Source organism: Aquarana catesbeiana, linkage group LG06 (genome assembly GCF_042186555.1).
Source record: "Aquarana catesbeiana isolate 2022-GZ linkage group LG06, ASM4218655v1, whole genome shotgun sequence".
NCBI classification, from domain to species: Eukaryota; Metazoa; Chordata; class Amphibia; order Anura; family Ranidae; genus Aquarana; species Aquarana catesbeiana.
Genome location: NC_133329.1, coordinates 302,637,705 through 302,653,588, shown reverse-complemented (window position 1 = coordinate 302,653,588; position 15,884 = coordinate 302,637,705). Strand labels below are relative to the sequence as shown.

General features: G+C 39.6%; 1 protein-coding gene across 11 annotated transcripts in view; it reads left to right on the top strand.

Annotated features, from left to right (window-relative positions):
• The window catches only part of IKZF2 (IKAROS family zinc finger 2), a 138,068-nt gene that overhangs the window by 105,266 nt on the left and 16,918 nt on the right, over window positions 1-15,884 (top strand). For 10 of the 11 annotated variants that reach the window (XM_073633566.1, XM_073633561.1, XM_073633569.1 and 7 more), the window contains 2 exons: window positions 4,744-4,911; window positions 12,468-12,605. In XM_073633566.1, the coding sequence (XP_073489667.1) occupies window positions 4,744-4,911; window positions 12,468-12,605 (306 nt within the window). The remainder of the gene's footprint in view (window positions 1-4,743; window positions 4,912-12,467; window positions 12,606-15,884) is intronic. The other variant, XM_073633567.1, reaches the window with a different exon arrangement.

Here is a 15,884-nt window from a genome sequence, read left to right as displayed (position 1 = left end):
TCTGGAAATGGTCAAATTAAGGAGGTTGGAAGTAAGGACATATGCTTTTGGGTGCAAAATGGGCTTTAATAGTTAGCTATTTTTCTCTCCATTAGAAAACAGTTTTAACAGAAAGTATAAGGTATATTTCCAGAGAAGAAGGCAGAAGTAGAAGTTGGGGAAGTGAGACTGTAAACAAATTATTACCCAAGTCTGAATTAATGATGGAACTCTTGCTCAAAGTTCCACTTTGTTTAAGCAAATTGGGGTAAACCCATTACATTTATCATTCTCATTACTAAAACTAATTTAATTCAGTCATGAACACAATATAACACTTCTGTAATAGTAGTTAAAGCTTTAGTTATTTATTGTTTAATTAGTATATATGTCAGGTATGGGAAATTAAACTGACAGAGCCATGATGAGGTACTGATAACACTGTAAAGATACTTAGTGGTATTGACTGATTAATTACAAAACTTCAACTAAGAGTCTTGCATACAATCGTAGCATGGCGGATGTAGTTCTGCAAATACTTAAGTGTCGATTGCGTGCCATATTTTGCTAAGAAGAAATGGGAAGATTATAATGTGTGTACTTGCAATAGCTCAGGTAATATTACAATCAGATCCTTCAGGCATTTTGCATTGGAGCAGCCAACCCCAATTATATCAAATGAAACATCCATAAATGAATCTTCAACAAAGCAAAAAGTATTTTTATTGTTCAACAGAGAGTTCTACTGTACAAAAGTATTAGTGTTTGCAAGCATATGGCATGAATCAGTAAGTGGTCACGTTTGCTTTTTTATGAAAACAAATGCAAAATAATAATCGTGATTATCTATTTCTAAATAAAGCCAGGGATATATATATATATATATATATATATATATATATATATATATATATATATATATATATATATATATATATATATATATGGGACACAATCTCCAATGCAGAAGGTTTACTGAATAATTCTCTCCATATAATATGTGAAATAAGCAGCAACTGTACAGTCAGGCTGTGATGAAGAGCACGGTATGCTCGAGACTGCACAGTTTCATCGCAGCTTGATGAAGAGCTTTCGCTGAGAGCCTGAGCCAGCCGTTCCCACCTCCTCCACAGCCCCACTCTCCAGTGAGCATGGTGGGGGCAGAGCAGAGAGCCAGTGACTGACAGTCACCAGCTCTGTGCTCACGAAGCTCTGAGCAATCAGAGGTCTTTGCTCAATTCTCAGTCTTAGAGCTGGTAGGGGACAGATGCAGCATCGGACCAATGCTTGCATTCACCTAGGTAAATGTGATTCCTAAAAAAAAAAAAAAGAAAAAAAAAATACCAAACTTCTATTTTAAGTCTCAGTAAGGTCATCTTTACATTTACTAAAATCAGAACTATTTACCCTTAGCAGCTATCGCTTAATACATTCTAAACTCATGAGTTCTTCTTTTGTCTTTCCACAAAAATACTCCAAACTACTGTGTCATCCTATACTGCACCAAATTAACTGACCAGCTTTAAGTAATTGGGGGATGCATATGCAACAATTTGTTATGCAGTTCAAGATTTAAACATACCTTTCAATAATTTCTATGTCTTGGACCCCAGTCACACCGGAGCAATTTTCTGCTTGAAGCTTGTAGCTCTAACACACTCATCAAGCCAAATTCCATTCATTTCAGTGGCTCTTGTTCACGTGAGCATTCTGTCACCTGAAGCAAAGCACTTGTCGCTTAAAAAAGTACATGAGCTTCTTTTTGGCAGATTGGGCCCCATAGACTTTACGCCGAAACGCCTGAAAATGTGTGACACAAGCGTTTTACCGCTTGTTTTTTGCTCAAACAGCAGCTCTCCACCCTTAATTTCTTCAACCTCTCCTCCCCCCCAATACTTTTTATTGGCTAAATAAAAATGCCTGAAGCTGTAAAACGCTTGTAATATGCTTCTAAAACACTTGTGATACACTTCTAAAAACGCCAGTAAATCGCTATGCTTAGGTGTGATTGCAACCTAAAAGTAGTGCTTAAAGCTAAACTCCCAAAAGATATACAAAAGCAACAATATGTGTGTATTTTTATAGATAGCTAGTTTAAGTACTTTACATTTGCCTTGGTATCAGCCTCCTGTAATTCTCTGCACAGTAGAGCACAGACTAGGAGAGTGCGAAGAAACACTACATGCAAGCCTGCCTCTTAAATCATCTCTGCATAACAAAATTAAAGGTGACTAAAATTGCTGCACGTAAGGGTTCTCCATGACCTCCCAAAGAGTGGTCAGTCAGATTTCTTATTGTAGTGGAAAGAGTGATCCATGTGTGCCTAGAACCTTGTGTCGGCACAGCTCTCACATTCTGGGAGGGCATTCATGGACGTCCTCCCAAAACCACGTCCCCTGCATGCATCCGGTGCGCACTGTGATTGCGGTAAAGGGCCAATCACAGCGGCCCTTTACCATGTGATCAGCTGTGTCCAGTCACAGCTGATCACATGTAAACAAACTTACCGGTTATTGGCATTCCTTTTCTTACACACTGTGACAGTGAGAGGAGGGCCGATGACCGGCAATTCTGACAGCACACATTTTCACTGATAATCAGTGCTGCCTCATCAGTGGTCTTCAGTGCCACCTCATCAGTGCAGCCTATAAGCGTAAATCAGTGAGGGAGAAAAATTAGTTGTTTGCAAAATGTTATAACAGAAACGAAAACTTTGTTTTTCAAAGTTTCTGCCCTTTCTTTCGTTTAGCAAAAAATAAAAAAAAACCCAGTGGTGATTAAATGCCACCAAAAGAAAGCTCTATCTGTCTCAAAAAAATTATAAACATTTCATATGGCTACAGTGTTGCATGACCGCGCAATTGTCATTCAATGGAATTTGGATGTGGTGCCCTTGGCTATTCATACACCTACCCCAATATTATAACATTTCAATTATCATTCATAGTGAGACAGTGCTGAAAGTTGGCCTTGGCAGGAAGGGGGTGAAAGTGCCCAGTGTTGAAGTGGTTAAAACTATGCAGAGTCACACATCTTATCCCACAGAGAAATGTTTGAATATATGAGGTTAGAACCCCAATTTATGATAAAATGCATTGACAGTCATATACAGAAGTTCTTATTCCCCTTGTCATTATTGCTTCCACGTTGTATAGTATTATTTGCTATTGAAATATCAGATGTTTCCATCAGTTTATTGCAAGTTCTGAAATTGTATACTATATTTTATGTGCTAAAAATGGCTTTTCTGAAAGTTGTCTCTTTACACAGTTTTCAGCTGTGACTCAGGCCTACTGTTTCTATGAAAAGTCAACTTTGAAAATCAGATTTTTCACAAATAAAATATATGAGAGCATTTCATAACCTTTATGAAACTGAAGGATGAATTAGATGTCAGAGCAAACACTTTGCTGTTGAGCTAATATATCTTAACTGCAGTTTTTAACAATCCTAGTTGAAGGTATTAATATGCTTATTTTATGGCTAAGTTCAAACAAGAGTTTCTGCATGCTTCTATGATTTATTAATTGAAAATATCAGTCAGTCATATTATCCTTTTTTTTTTTTTTTCTTTTTATATTTCAGCTGATTCACTCAAGGTGTTTTATTTTTTTTTTAATAACCTAGGTTTAATGTTTTAAAAACTTTGTTCCATTTACTCACTACATATGCAGGCTCTGCTTCTTACTGAGCAGTACTACACAGGAACTGTGCTTTACTGTTCCTGTTCACAATGCAAGCCTTAAAGTGATTGTAAAGGTTCATGGTCGTTGCTTCTCCTCTTAATCGAGTGCCCCCCACAGAGAGCCATTTTCCCTGGGGGCGCCCGTGCGGGCACGCTCACGAATCCCGCTGCTGCGTCCATTGACACAGACAGCAGGACTCTGCCCTGCTCTTGTGTTGCTGGATTTTGATTGACAGCCGCGGGAGCCCATTTTTTCTACAGTCAATAATCTCCCCATCATGTTATCCTATGTGTCCATGCACACATAGGCTGTTATCAGCAGTTTTTGGCTTAAAACAACCCCAAAAATAGTGGGTTCTGAGAGGTGGTTTTCAGCTGTAAAAACGCTCTAACATCAATAAACTCAATCCACACTCAAAAACGTGTCTCACCAGCGTTTTTTTTACGTTTTTGATCCATTGAAAAAATAAATAAATTAAAAAAAAAACACTAATACACGCTAAACGCGGTTGCAAAAACGTTAACTGTTGAAAAACTCACTGCAAAGCTACTGGCATTTTTATAATTTTATTTTAACATCCAGTGTGCATGAGTTCATTCTGCAAACCATAAACCATACTTTTCTGTTAAATGATACTTGGGATTCTCCAAATCTACTACACTGACCATATCACCTAATGGTGTCTAAACCTACCTTTAGTTGCCTTTTCAAACCTTGCAGAAGTCCCTAATCCCTGGGCTCTCACCTACACCTTCTTATTGGCCAGTGTTGGTTATCAGTCCTTCATTCATACATGTTAATCTCTGCATGGCCCAGTTCTTGCAAAAGGTTCACCAAGTCTCATTTGCAAAAAGCTGACCATGCATTTGTCCATTGTAGGATTTTACTGTAAACTGAGAACTGTATCTTATTGTAAGAGAATAATAGCAAACGTTTTTAACATCAAAGTTGATAAAAGTGAAATATGATTAACAGCACTGTTTAATGGCACATAACTGCTTTCTCATATCTCACCAAGTTTATGGGGTGTACCTTCTAATAATTGTTACTAAATGGAGTCAATTTTTCTTCTGTCCAGGGGAACGCCCTTTTCACTGCAACCAGTGTGGAGCGTCATTCACTCAAAAAGGGAATCTCTTGCGTCACATTAAATTACATTCCGGGGAGAAACCTTTTAAGTGTCCATTCTGTAGCTATGCCTGCCGAAGGAGAGATGCACTTACCGGTCACCTCAGGACACACTCAGGTGAGTTTCTGTTAAAAGGAAATGTTCGCTTGGAATTCTTTATCAAATGCTTATTTTGGCATTTGCAAGTGTGCTACTCCTTTGACTGTGGGTCAGCTTAGTTTTTTTGGCATGTGTCTGGAGAAAAGTGGTTTTATAATACACCCATGACAATGTTCAGAAACTGCAACATGCATACTAATTTGTGTGTTGATTTGAAAACCGTAAGGCTTCATTCACACAGCCAGGTAGTTACAGCAAGAATCAGCAGATTCTTGCTGCTGGAATGACCAGGTTATGCGATCAACAGCAGCCCCTCAGTCCATTTAAACTAATGGTAGGCTGACAGTGGCCACTACTGTTCATATGTAGCCACACACAGAATATATAGCTGCGGTTAGGGACTGTTGTCCGAGCCTGGACCCAGTCAGTGGCCACTGTCAGCCTGCCATTTGTTTAAATGGACTGAGCGGCAGTGGTTGATTGCATAACCCAGGCATTCCAGCAGGAATCTGGTGGTGACAGCTACTCGACCGCTTGAAAAGGGCCTAAAACGTACACATTCTGTATGCTTGTTAATTTTCCCTACTTGGTGCCCTCCAAAAGCCACAGCAGCACTAGGTACAAGACATCCTTTCTCCTAAGTGCCATAATAAAAATTAAATATACTTTGTTGTAGAATGGGGGCAAGCAACCCTGGAGAGGTGGAGATCTACCCAAACATCCTAGGAGATCAAAGATCACCTGGGTGCAATGTGCTTTTTTAAGGAGATAACCTAGCAAGGTCCCATTGATAAGTAAGGAGTTTTTGAAGAGCTCAGAGGTCAGGAGTAAGTAACGCAGAGTCCAAGGGTCAGAAGTAGCGCAGAGTTCAGTAGTATGGAACACAGAGTGCAAAGGGCAGTAATTTGCATTAATTACTACTGACCTACTGAGTGGTACATCTCTCTCCCTAAAAAAAAAATACCCCTTTCTTGTACAAACACCTAACCCTTAAGCGAAAATTGCCCGCAGCACGAGTTCTTGCCTCTATGTGAAGTTCACTCACCAGATTTTAGATGCAGCAGCGCCCAACAGAGTGAGGGTAGTCCTTCCAGTTCTCTCCTTGGCTGTGTCATATAACATGTCAGAGCCAAGGAGAAGCCTAGTACTTCCCTTGACTCTGCAACTCCTTTTTGCCACTTTGGTCTGAGTGGCAACAAGCAAGGTCAGGAGCTGAAAGCTGGCACATCTGTGTCACATCTACCCATAACATGACTGTGATCATTGGGGAGATCACAAGTGGCCTGTTGCTGACCCCTGCTGTTTGTTGTATTTTGTTATCAAAGAGCATGCTGACCCACTTATGTGTAGTTGTTTTCACACATTTGGCAATGCCTGGTACCCCCTTCCCCATTCCCTTCAGCATTTAGTGACTTCTACAAGTGTGTCACCTTACACTCTCATATCTTCATATTAAAACACTGTTACTAGCTTCTTTTATTAAATTGCGTTTAAAGCCAAAAACGTTTTTTGTTATGGTGCTAATATGTGTCCCATCTGTGAGATTTCCCCTTCACTTCCTGTGAAGGATATACTATTAGACAGTTATGCTTTAACTAGAATTTGCCTTTAGAAGCCTTTCCCCTACCTGCAAAATGTTGGTTTACCCTTTAGGTTTTGTATTGGAGCCAATACTCACCAGAACTAGTATAGATGATGAATCTCCCCAGTAGGGACAAAAACATAACAGGAGATTCTAAATCTTCCACATTCTATGAAAAACTAAAGTTTTGACCTTACATATATTTTAAGGTCATTTCAGAGAGGAATATGGATGCTTGATGTAAAGTTTGAGTCCCCAAAATCCTGATCCTAAATTACATGCTATAGGCTTCCTAAACCCACATGCTCCAGCTCTTTGTGTTTTTTCATTGTTGGATCTTTAGAAGCGGTATCATTTTTGACAATGAGCGTTGCGGGAGGATTGGAACTAGAATTGCAGAATGTGGTTGGTAGAAATGTGAATTTCAGAAAGGCACGGACCTAAGTTATATTTGAACACCCACACTTGCCCAGCCTCTCTCTCCTCCACTGAAAACCATTCAGTAAGACCCCCTTTTAGCAAGATGTTGTATGTAAATACTGATGCAGTAAGGCAAAGAACAATGTCGAACAAGTAGCCAAATGGCAACCAACCAGAAGCTGTTTAACTATTCTTTGTTCAAGCTGAAATCTGATTGGTTACTATGGATTGATACAAATATTTTTGCTTTTGTATGCTTTTTTTTTTTGTTTGAACCAGAAACAGGTGAAACTTTAAAAAGGTCAGTGGTTTCTAATGATTTGATTTCAGTTTCCAAATTTGCAAGCTACGTATATGATGATGATTGTGTGTTTCCGTGCTGCTATATTTTACATTACTTTAGCCATTTCCAGAGGTATAAATATATGAAGATATTTGTGTCATAGGAATATTCTTTAAGAATGATTCTTTCCGTAGCTCGTGTGGAGCATTGTAGTGTTTTGAGGCCCCTGTTGCTGCTATTCTTCTGTATTGTATAGTGCGGACACACACACACACACACACACACACACACACACACACACACACACACACACACACACACACACACACACACACAACCTGTCAGAACTGACACACACACACACACACACACACACACAACCTGTCAGAACTGTGCTGGAAGGTGGGGGTGTGGTGCTGACTGGAAGTGAGAAGTCAATTTGACTGGATTTTCCAGTGCAGTGTGGCGTGGCTGGCTGCCACTTACATTACTCATCAAGGAAGTTCAGGAGCAAAATTCATGTCTTCCCCAGGACATGCCCTTTCGGGGCTTTCATAAAAGTAATGTGTCATTTATGTGTGTAAGATTATCAGGTTCTCCTCTCCTGAGCTAAATCGTACTCCCCTTTCAGATTCTTAGATAACAACTTATTGTTTAGGGTGTCCATTAACAGGTAGATATCTAACTGAGAAATCAGACTATGCTTATTATGTTCTGAGAACTGCTGGACCCCCCGTGGTCTTTCTCCACATCTCTGGGGATATTTGAATGGTGCATCCCTCTCCCAGGAAATGATCCTGAATAAATCAAAGAGCTCACATTGCTGCCTGGAAATGAACCTTAAACTCAGATTTTTTGCAAGCCAAGCTTGGATCAGTCATATAGCCGGCAAATTTTTGGCAGTCTGGAGGCAGCCTTAAGCCCCGTACACACCATCAGAAAATCGTATGGAAAATACCACTTTCGAAGCGATCGTATGATAATCGGATCGTTAGTACAGAGCTTTCAAGAGCCGATCATGATAGTTCATCCGATATTATTCTATCGCATGTGCACAAAAATATTTTTCGCACGATGCCAGATCGTACGGTTTTCGTTTGATCAGTACAACTATTGTTCGAAAATGCAATACAAATGCATTACAACACATGACATCACTTACAAATTTTTTTTCTGTCTTATTAGCATGCAAAATTAGCATGCAATTAGCATGCAAAAAAAAAACGGACGATCATTCATCCGATAATCTCATCATGTGTACTGGGCATTAGGGCTCATGCTCACTGCAGCTCAAAGAAGCAGCCTCTACAGGCTTTTGAGGTCTTATTTTTTTCTGCCTGGAAACTTGCCTCCATGTTAGCCAATGTGTCCATGCATAATATGGCTTTTTCATGCATTTTCTGGCATATGCTCCTACAGGCAGAAAAAAAACCCCACCAAACTTGCGATTTTGAGAGGAATTAGTGCCGCAAAAAAGCTCAAAAGCACTTGAAGACGCGCTAAAATGTTTGTTACAGCTTTTTGTTTTGTTTATACAGTAGTTAAGAAAATCCTATCTAGGAGGGTTTGTGGGGAAAAAAATGCTTATGCTCAAAGGAGCTTGAAGAAGCTCAATAAAAACGTGCACAAAAAAGCACAAGCTTATTCGAGCTGAAATAGAAACTCAAATGCCTGTAAAAGCAGCTCTTTGTTTTTTTGTTTTTTTTGTTTTTTTTTTTATTTAATTTTTTTTTTTAGCTGCAGTGTGCATGAGCCCTTAGGGTTCAGGACAACAGGTTCCTTCTAATCTGAGCATTTTATGATTAATGAAAAAATAATATTCACTCAGCTATGCAGTGAAAGGTATTCTGAATACCATTTTTCTCCGCTCCATACAAGTTTATTTTCGGGAATGTATTACACAAGACTATGACTAGTTACTATCCCAATGTTCCTTAAGAGACTAATGCAGGCCCCAACCCAACGTTCCAAGGATTATGTGTCAGGGTAAAGAGGGAACACTGCTCCCTGATTAGCAGCTGTTATTCTAGTCACGTCATGTGGAGTTTCTCAATAGCCTTACAGCTTATTGGGTGCAGCACATTAGCTGATGCTTCTTGTAGTACATGAGCAGAGAGTTCCTGTTTATCATGCTGAAGTTGCATCTCCTGTTTTATCAATATAATTGTTCTATGTATATAGCTCTGCTTTAGGGAATGCTGACACCACAGACTGCTTGTGAATACTGTTTAAAATATGAATTGGTTAGCTGTTCAGAGTGGATCCAAGGTGAGATGCTAAAGTTTTCTATGGAAGCTACCCTAATGGGCCTCTTCAAAAAACGGGTGGAGAAATGAGTTCTCAAAAGTGGACCAATGAGTTCCTTATTTTTATCCGTGGTTGTAGAGCACTTTCTTTTGTCCATTTTTTGTGCAATAAAACTAGTGTACAAGTGCTGGAAGGTGGTAAGGAAGAGGTGTGCAAAGTCCATAGCAACTGTTGACTGCAGGAAATGTTGGAATGTTTTAAAAGGTTTGGTTTTTATTAAAATTAATCGCTTTTTGACAGCGATCTTTTGCATTTTTGAGACATTGTTACTTTTAAGATTGTATAGTCAAATCTTTGTCAGGTTAGCCAGAAAGACTAGTCAAAGATATGTAGATGGCTCACTGGGTATTGGTCAATGAGACTTCTGCCTGCCTTAAGTCTTGTGGGAATCCACTACTTGCTCCTCACTCATGGAAGCTGCACATTTAGTTGAAAACATAAAGATCTCTGTAAGCCAACATGAGTTGGATTCATGCCCAGTATGGCCACCCTTCTTTTAAAGCAGCTTTTCTATATAATCTCACAGAGATTCTATAGTCCAGCCAGCAAAAAATGTCTAATGTAGCAATAATCGGGGGAAATAACAATCCGTAAATGTCTCTGATCCGTAGTTGAGAGGATATGATGAGGGAGAAGCACGGGACCACCCGCGACCGCTGTCCTCAGAGTTGCGACTGGTTCTGTGTAACCAAGAGGAAAGAACAAAGGAGATGGAAGCGCCAGCTACCAGTCTTGTATCCCAGTTAAAAGTTTTAATAACAATTGATTAAAAACACTCACAAGAGATAAAATGTAAATATGCTCATCTGGTACAAAGTCTGTGGTTTAAGAGGAACCCACATCCATAGACTTTGTACCAGATGAGCATATTTGCATTTTATCTCTTGAGTGTTTTTAATCCATTGTCATTAAAACTTTTAACTGTGATACTACACTTAGCTGGCATCCTCCTTTTGTTCTCTTTCCTCTTAGAAATGCATTGAAAACTGAGCATGTGCAGAGCTGCCAACACTCCTCTGCAAAATCCCAAACTGCATTGGCGACATGATCAAAAAGGGAGATAGAGAATAGCAGGATTTTTGCAGAATACAGAAAACAAATCCCATAGTGACTGAGTGAATATGAACATCATGCAGTTCAGCGTTTATTGATATTTTATGATGTAACACCTATTTAATATGGAGAAACTCCTGAAAGAACGTTTTAGCTCCCAGGAAAAATACAAATAATTACTATTATCTACAGCTCATGGTACATCAACATGGCGGTCAGTGAGAAGAATGCTCTTTCCACTGCTGGCTTAAAAGATTATTGGTGGTGAGAGGTAGAAATGGCTCATTGCTCAAGGATCCCCTAGCAAACTCCAGAGGAGGCCACGGGTTTCGGGGAGTCCCTGTTGAGAAAAGCTGGTTTAACATATGAATATGAATGTTTCTTGAAGCGAGAGCATTAATTGGTATCTGTTAGTATAACAGAACTTACGTCAGCCTATTAAAGGTCATATTTTCTAGCATGACAACTTACAGCTCTTTCACCTAGTGAAAATAAGAAAAAACATATTTGAGCAATATCCCTGAGGGATTTAAACCCAACGGAGAGGAAAAAAAAATCCCGCCTGAGAGGGAGTGTTTGTCCAGCAGCATTCCTGGAGTGAGCTGGGGATTCCACACCCTGAATGAGACTGCTGATTACACCGATTGTTCCTGTAACCTGGCCTATGACTGAGACTTGTGAGAACACAAAACCACTGCAGAACATAACAACCAACTCCGAGTAATCACCGCACTGACCTGACCATGTAATCTGCCTGTATGCGCTGGCAAGAAAAGCTTACAAAATTTCTTTTTAAATTCACATTGTTTTGACTTGTCATTGCACAAAGGGAAAACTATCAGACCCTTGGATGGTGATTTCTTAACCTGACATGGACATCCATTGTATTTTTAACATCTAACAATCTGAATAGAATAGTAGGTTGGAGCCCAACTTTAGGCCTATAGGATTCCTTTAAATTTCCCTGTTATTATCAAAGTGATTAGAGCACCAGGAAAAAAATCCCGTTTCCTGCCTCCAGTTCTATACACTGTGAAATTACCGCTGGACTGCACTGGAGGTGTTTGAATTGTCTTCTGATATATTTCACTTCTAAAATGCCCTAAGAAAATAAGTGTCCTAATGAGGATGTTCTGTCCTGTTTTATTCTATATGTTGCACTCAAAGTAAACTTTCCACTACCAACCCAACTTTTAAACATAAAAATGCAAACTCAGTGCCCACTAGTGCTAGTAACTTTCTATTGTGTTTCAGAGTTCCTCAGGAACCTTTGAAAAAATAGGATACCTGCAATTTTTTAGTTTGAGACACCCAACAACGAAGAGCACACCCCAGCACATCTCACAATGCACTGTGGGGCACCCTTGGTTGATGATGACCCACATTGCATTGTGGAACCATTCTCAATTTCGGCTTTTCCCTTCCATTGAAAATTTGAATACCACAAACCTAGTTTTAATGGTTTCCAGAGCACCCTGGAGAAAAAAAAAAGTTGTGGAGTCACTGGTAATGGATGGGAGGGGGTGGCTACAGAGGGAGTTTTAGGGATGAATTGCTCCACAGTGCCTGCATGTGCAGAGGTCAACGGGGCTTCTTTTAACATTCATTTACTGCTTGTTAAATAAGTTTAAGAAAGAATTAGTGTTATGTTTTGAACAGTTATTTTACAAAGTTCAATAAGCCATATCAAATAATTACATTTCAGTTCATTAAAGTTATGTTAATAAAAGATGAGTTGTGTATGGTGTAGGTTACTACAGTATTAATGTTGCTTTATGAAATAAGCCTAGCTAGAAATTATGATATCCACCAAACAACCTGTGCAAACAATTGTGCAGATTTTTATGCATTGAGATAATTTTCCAAACTGGTAAGTTGAGAACCCCTTTGGGCAAGAGTGTATTAACCTAGCATCTTTCATCTTTGCAGTAGGAAAACCTCATAAGTGCAACTACTGTGGCCGGAGCTACAAGCAGCGAAGCTCCCTTGAAGAACATAAAGAGCGTTGTCACAACTATTTGCAAAATGCAGGACTGGAGAGTGGCCAGAGCATGGGACCTCACAGTGGTAAGTACACTTCAGTGTTATTCCTTAAATTTGAGAGTTGATTCACACATAGAAATGTATTTTTTATTTTTTTTACTCTGTGCTAGTGGAGGAGGCTTAAAGACCATTGGCTGATTTTCCATGCCACTTTTGAATGCTTGTTTTTATGTATTTTTGTATACTGATATTTTTGTTGTATGCTCTGCCATTTTGTGCCTGGTTATTTTAATTCATAGTCTTATCTAACGCTAACTGTAGAGTAATGTTCATAGATGTTTGTAAATGTTCCTATGTTGCATTGTCTGCTGATTTTCGTGCGCTGAAGGAAGATATCACTGAATTGAAATGTACAGAGCATCCTGCTACACAGGTGTACATGGCACACCTTAATAGTAACCAAATACAATGGTGAGCTCCAGTACCAAAAATATTAATTGGCCCCCATGACACCTTACACGCAAATTCTCAGCATTAGTAACCACTCTAGTTTACTCAACTTCAAATTGTACACTGACCCCAGTACACATAATATTCAACACCAGACTTGGCACTAATCAACAACGTAAGCTGTAACCAGACTGGGCCCACAACATACACCACCATGAGACTGAGCACGGACCTACAATATATGCTATTACCAGACAGTGACACACAACATACACTATCACCAGACTAGATACTGACCCAAAACTTACACCATCGCCAGACTGGGCACTGACCTACAACATATGTTATTATCAGACTGGGCATTGACGTACACCATTGCCAGACTGGATACTGACCCAAAACATACACTATCGCCATACTGGGCACTGACTCACAAGACACACTAGACTGGGCACCGACCCACAACATACACCATCACCAAACTTGGCACTGACCAATGTATACACCATCATCACACTGGGCACTGACTCTCAACATCCTCACCAAACTTGGCACTGACCCTCAGCATACACCATCACTAGAATAGATACTGACCCACAACGTACACAGTTACCAGACTTGGCACTGACCTACAACATACACAGTCACTAAACTGGGCACTGACCCAACAGGAAGCATCACCTACACGCCACTATACAGTAAACATAATTTGCCAGCATTTACAACACTGTGTTCAGGCCAATGTGACCACCAATATGATAAATTCTTCCCTTCTGCATTCCTAACTCCACATTACACAGCTACGTGTGAGAAGCAGCTTACCTTGAGATATTAATGTGTGGGCAAAGCTAATTGGTTGCCGACAGGGATGTAATGTTCAATCTAGATATCTCTGTACTGATCTTGAATAGCCAAAAATACTACTTGGAGGCCTATGTACAAGTGGACTGCTCAATATTTCTCAATGTAGCCATTTAATTTAAAAATGCTTGTATGCACATTGTCTATTGGTGTTGTCTACATCCAGTCAGTATTTTCGAAATCACATCTGACTTTTTTTTTTTTTTTTTCTTTTGCTGGGTAAAATTTCTTGGGAAACCCCTTCCCGCTGTACACTAATTTGTTATTTTTACTTTTTGGTTAAAAAAATTGGTCATAATTTAGTAAAAATTGTTCTACTGTATAGTGATGTGTTTCATGTGATCGCTGCACAGATGGGTGGGTTTTTTTTCTTTTTTTTTTTTTTTTTTTTTTCCTAATCTTTACTTACCAGAGAGTAGGGAGAAAGCAGAAACATTCTTAGCAAAGTTTAATGGAGAAGAAGCTAATGCCTACAGATGTAAAGCCACTCTGCCTGATCTAACCATATGTGGTAAGATCAACCAGTAATGTAATGTCTCCAAACACTAACAAATATAGCAGATATTTGCTTGTCTATCATTCTTGGTGGAAGCAGCAATCAGATTGGAATTTTGTAGCTGATCATGACTGACTTCCTCCTCTATGATCTGGCAGAGCTTGGGGGGTGGCTTAAAATAGTTCTCCTGGCTTTAACTATAGACGTAACCATGCACGTTTCTGACCATGCATGTGTATACAAATATCTCATACAATCATCTGTGGTCTGCAGATAGCTTTGGTCAGTGCTGGAGTAAAACATATCAACAGTGGTGGAACTTACAAAAACATCAGTATCAGAAGTGTTTGAAAAAAGAAGTGTTTTTTGCCCATAACAGACAGTCAGACTCCTTCCTTCTTCCCTTTTATTGCACTACACAAGTCGCTAGAATTTGATTTGGTGAAACTAGAGGACCAGCAAGCACACTTTATGTAAGAGAGCTATTTAAAACCCATGCAAATGTATATAATAGTGCAAAACTGTCACAAAAAAGAGGTTGTTTAACGCTAAAAAATGATTGCTGAACATTCTAGACCATTTTAGATGGAGGCTCAAAGAGCACCTGTGAGGGTATAAAATGGGAGTTGCCATTGCTCACTTGTTTTTTTAAAGATGCAAGCTCCGGGGCTGCGACCCTGGTCCTGACTTCAGTGCCTGTTGAGTAACTGACCTAAAACAAGTATTTAGGATGGGAGATCGAGCTATTCAGACACCCCTTTCTGTATGTTCCAAGTCATGGGCTCATGGACAACAGCCTTGGAGCCTAAAATGTAACTTAATCTAAACACAAGAACAAAATTGTAATATATTGCAGTATACCAGTTCCTAGATGTGGTGACGTCATTTTTTTTGTTTTTGTTATTTTTTCCTTTATTTTCAACTGGTGATCCTGCCAGTAACACACTTGCTGCCATAGGATGACAAAGCTTACCTGCTATACTGTATCTACGGAGGAGGAATGTTATCACTCTGGTACAGGACTACAGAACATTTAACCCTCTCCTTTACCACATAACATTTGGGGAAATGGAGTCTTTAAAGATAACTGAGAATTATGTAACTGCTAAAGCAGGCTAAATATCCAAAATTCTTTCCTGCAACCTCAGGTTGCAGGAAACCTGGGGATCCGTCCCTGCCGTGATTACTGCTAGCAACTATAGCCACTTGTAGTAATCGCATGCTAAAAAATCCAACATGCTGTTTGTACCCAAGTCAATCATCAGATCGACTTTGGTACAGTTAACCTGCCCATAGTTGGATCGAATCTCGTCCGGTCCCTGCTGAACAAGCTGAGATTTGATCAATCTATGGCTGGCTTAAAGGGGTTGTAAAGTCTCAACTTTTTTCACCTTAATGCATTCTGTGCATTAAGGTGAAAAACCTGTGCTGCAACTGCCCCCCAGAGCCACCCCCTTTTTTTTTTTTATCTGAACCCAATCGTTCCAGCGATGAGCATCAGCCCAGCTGCTGTCTCTTCCTCATTGGATAGTTTGATAGCAGCAGGAGTCATTGGC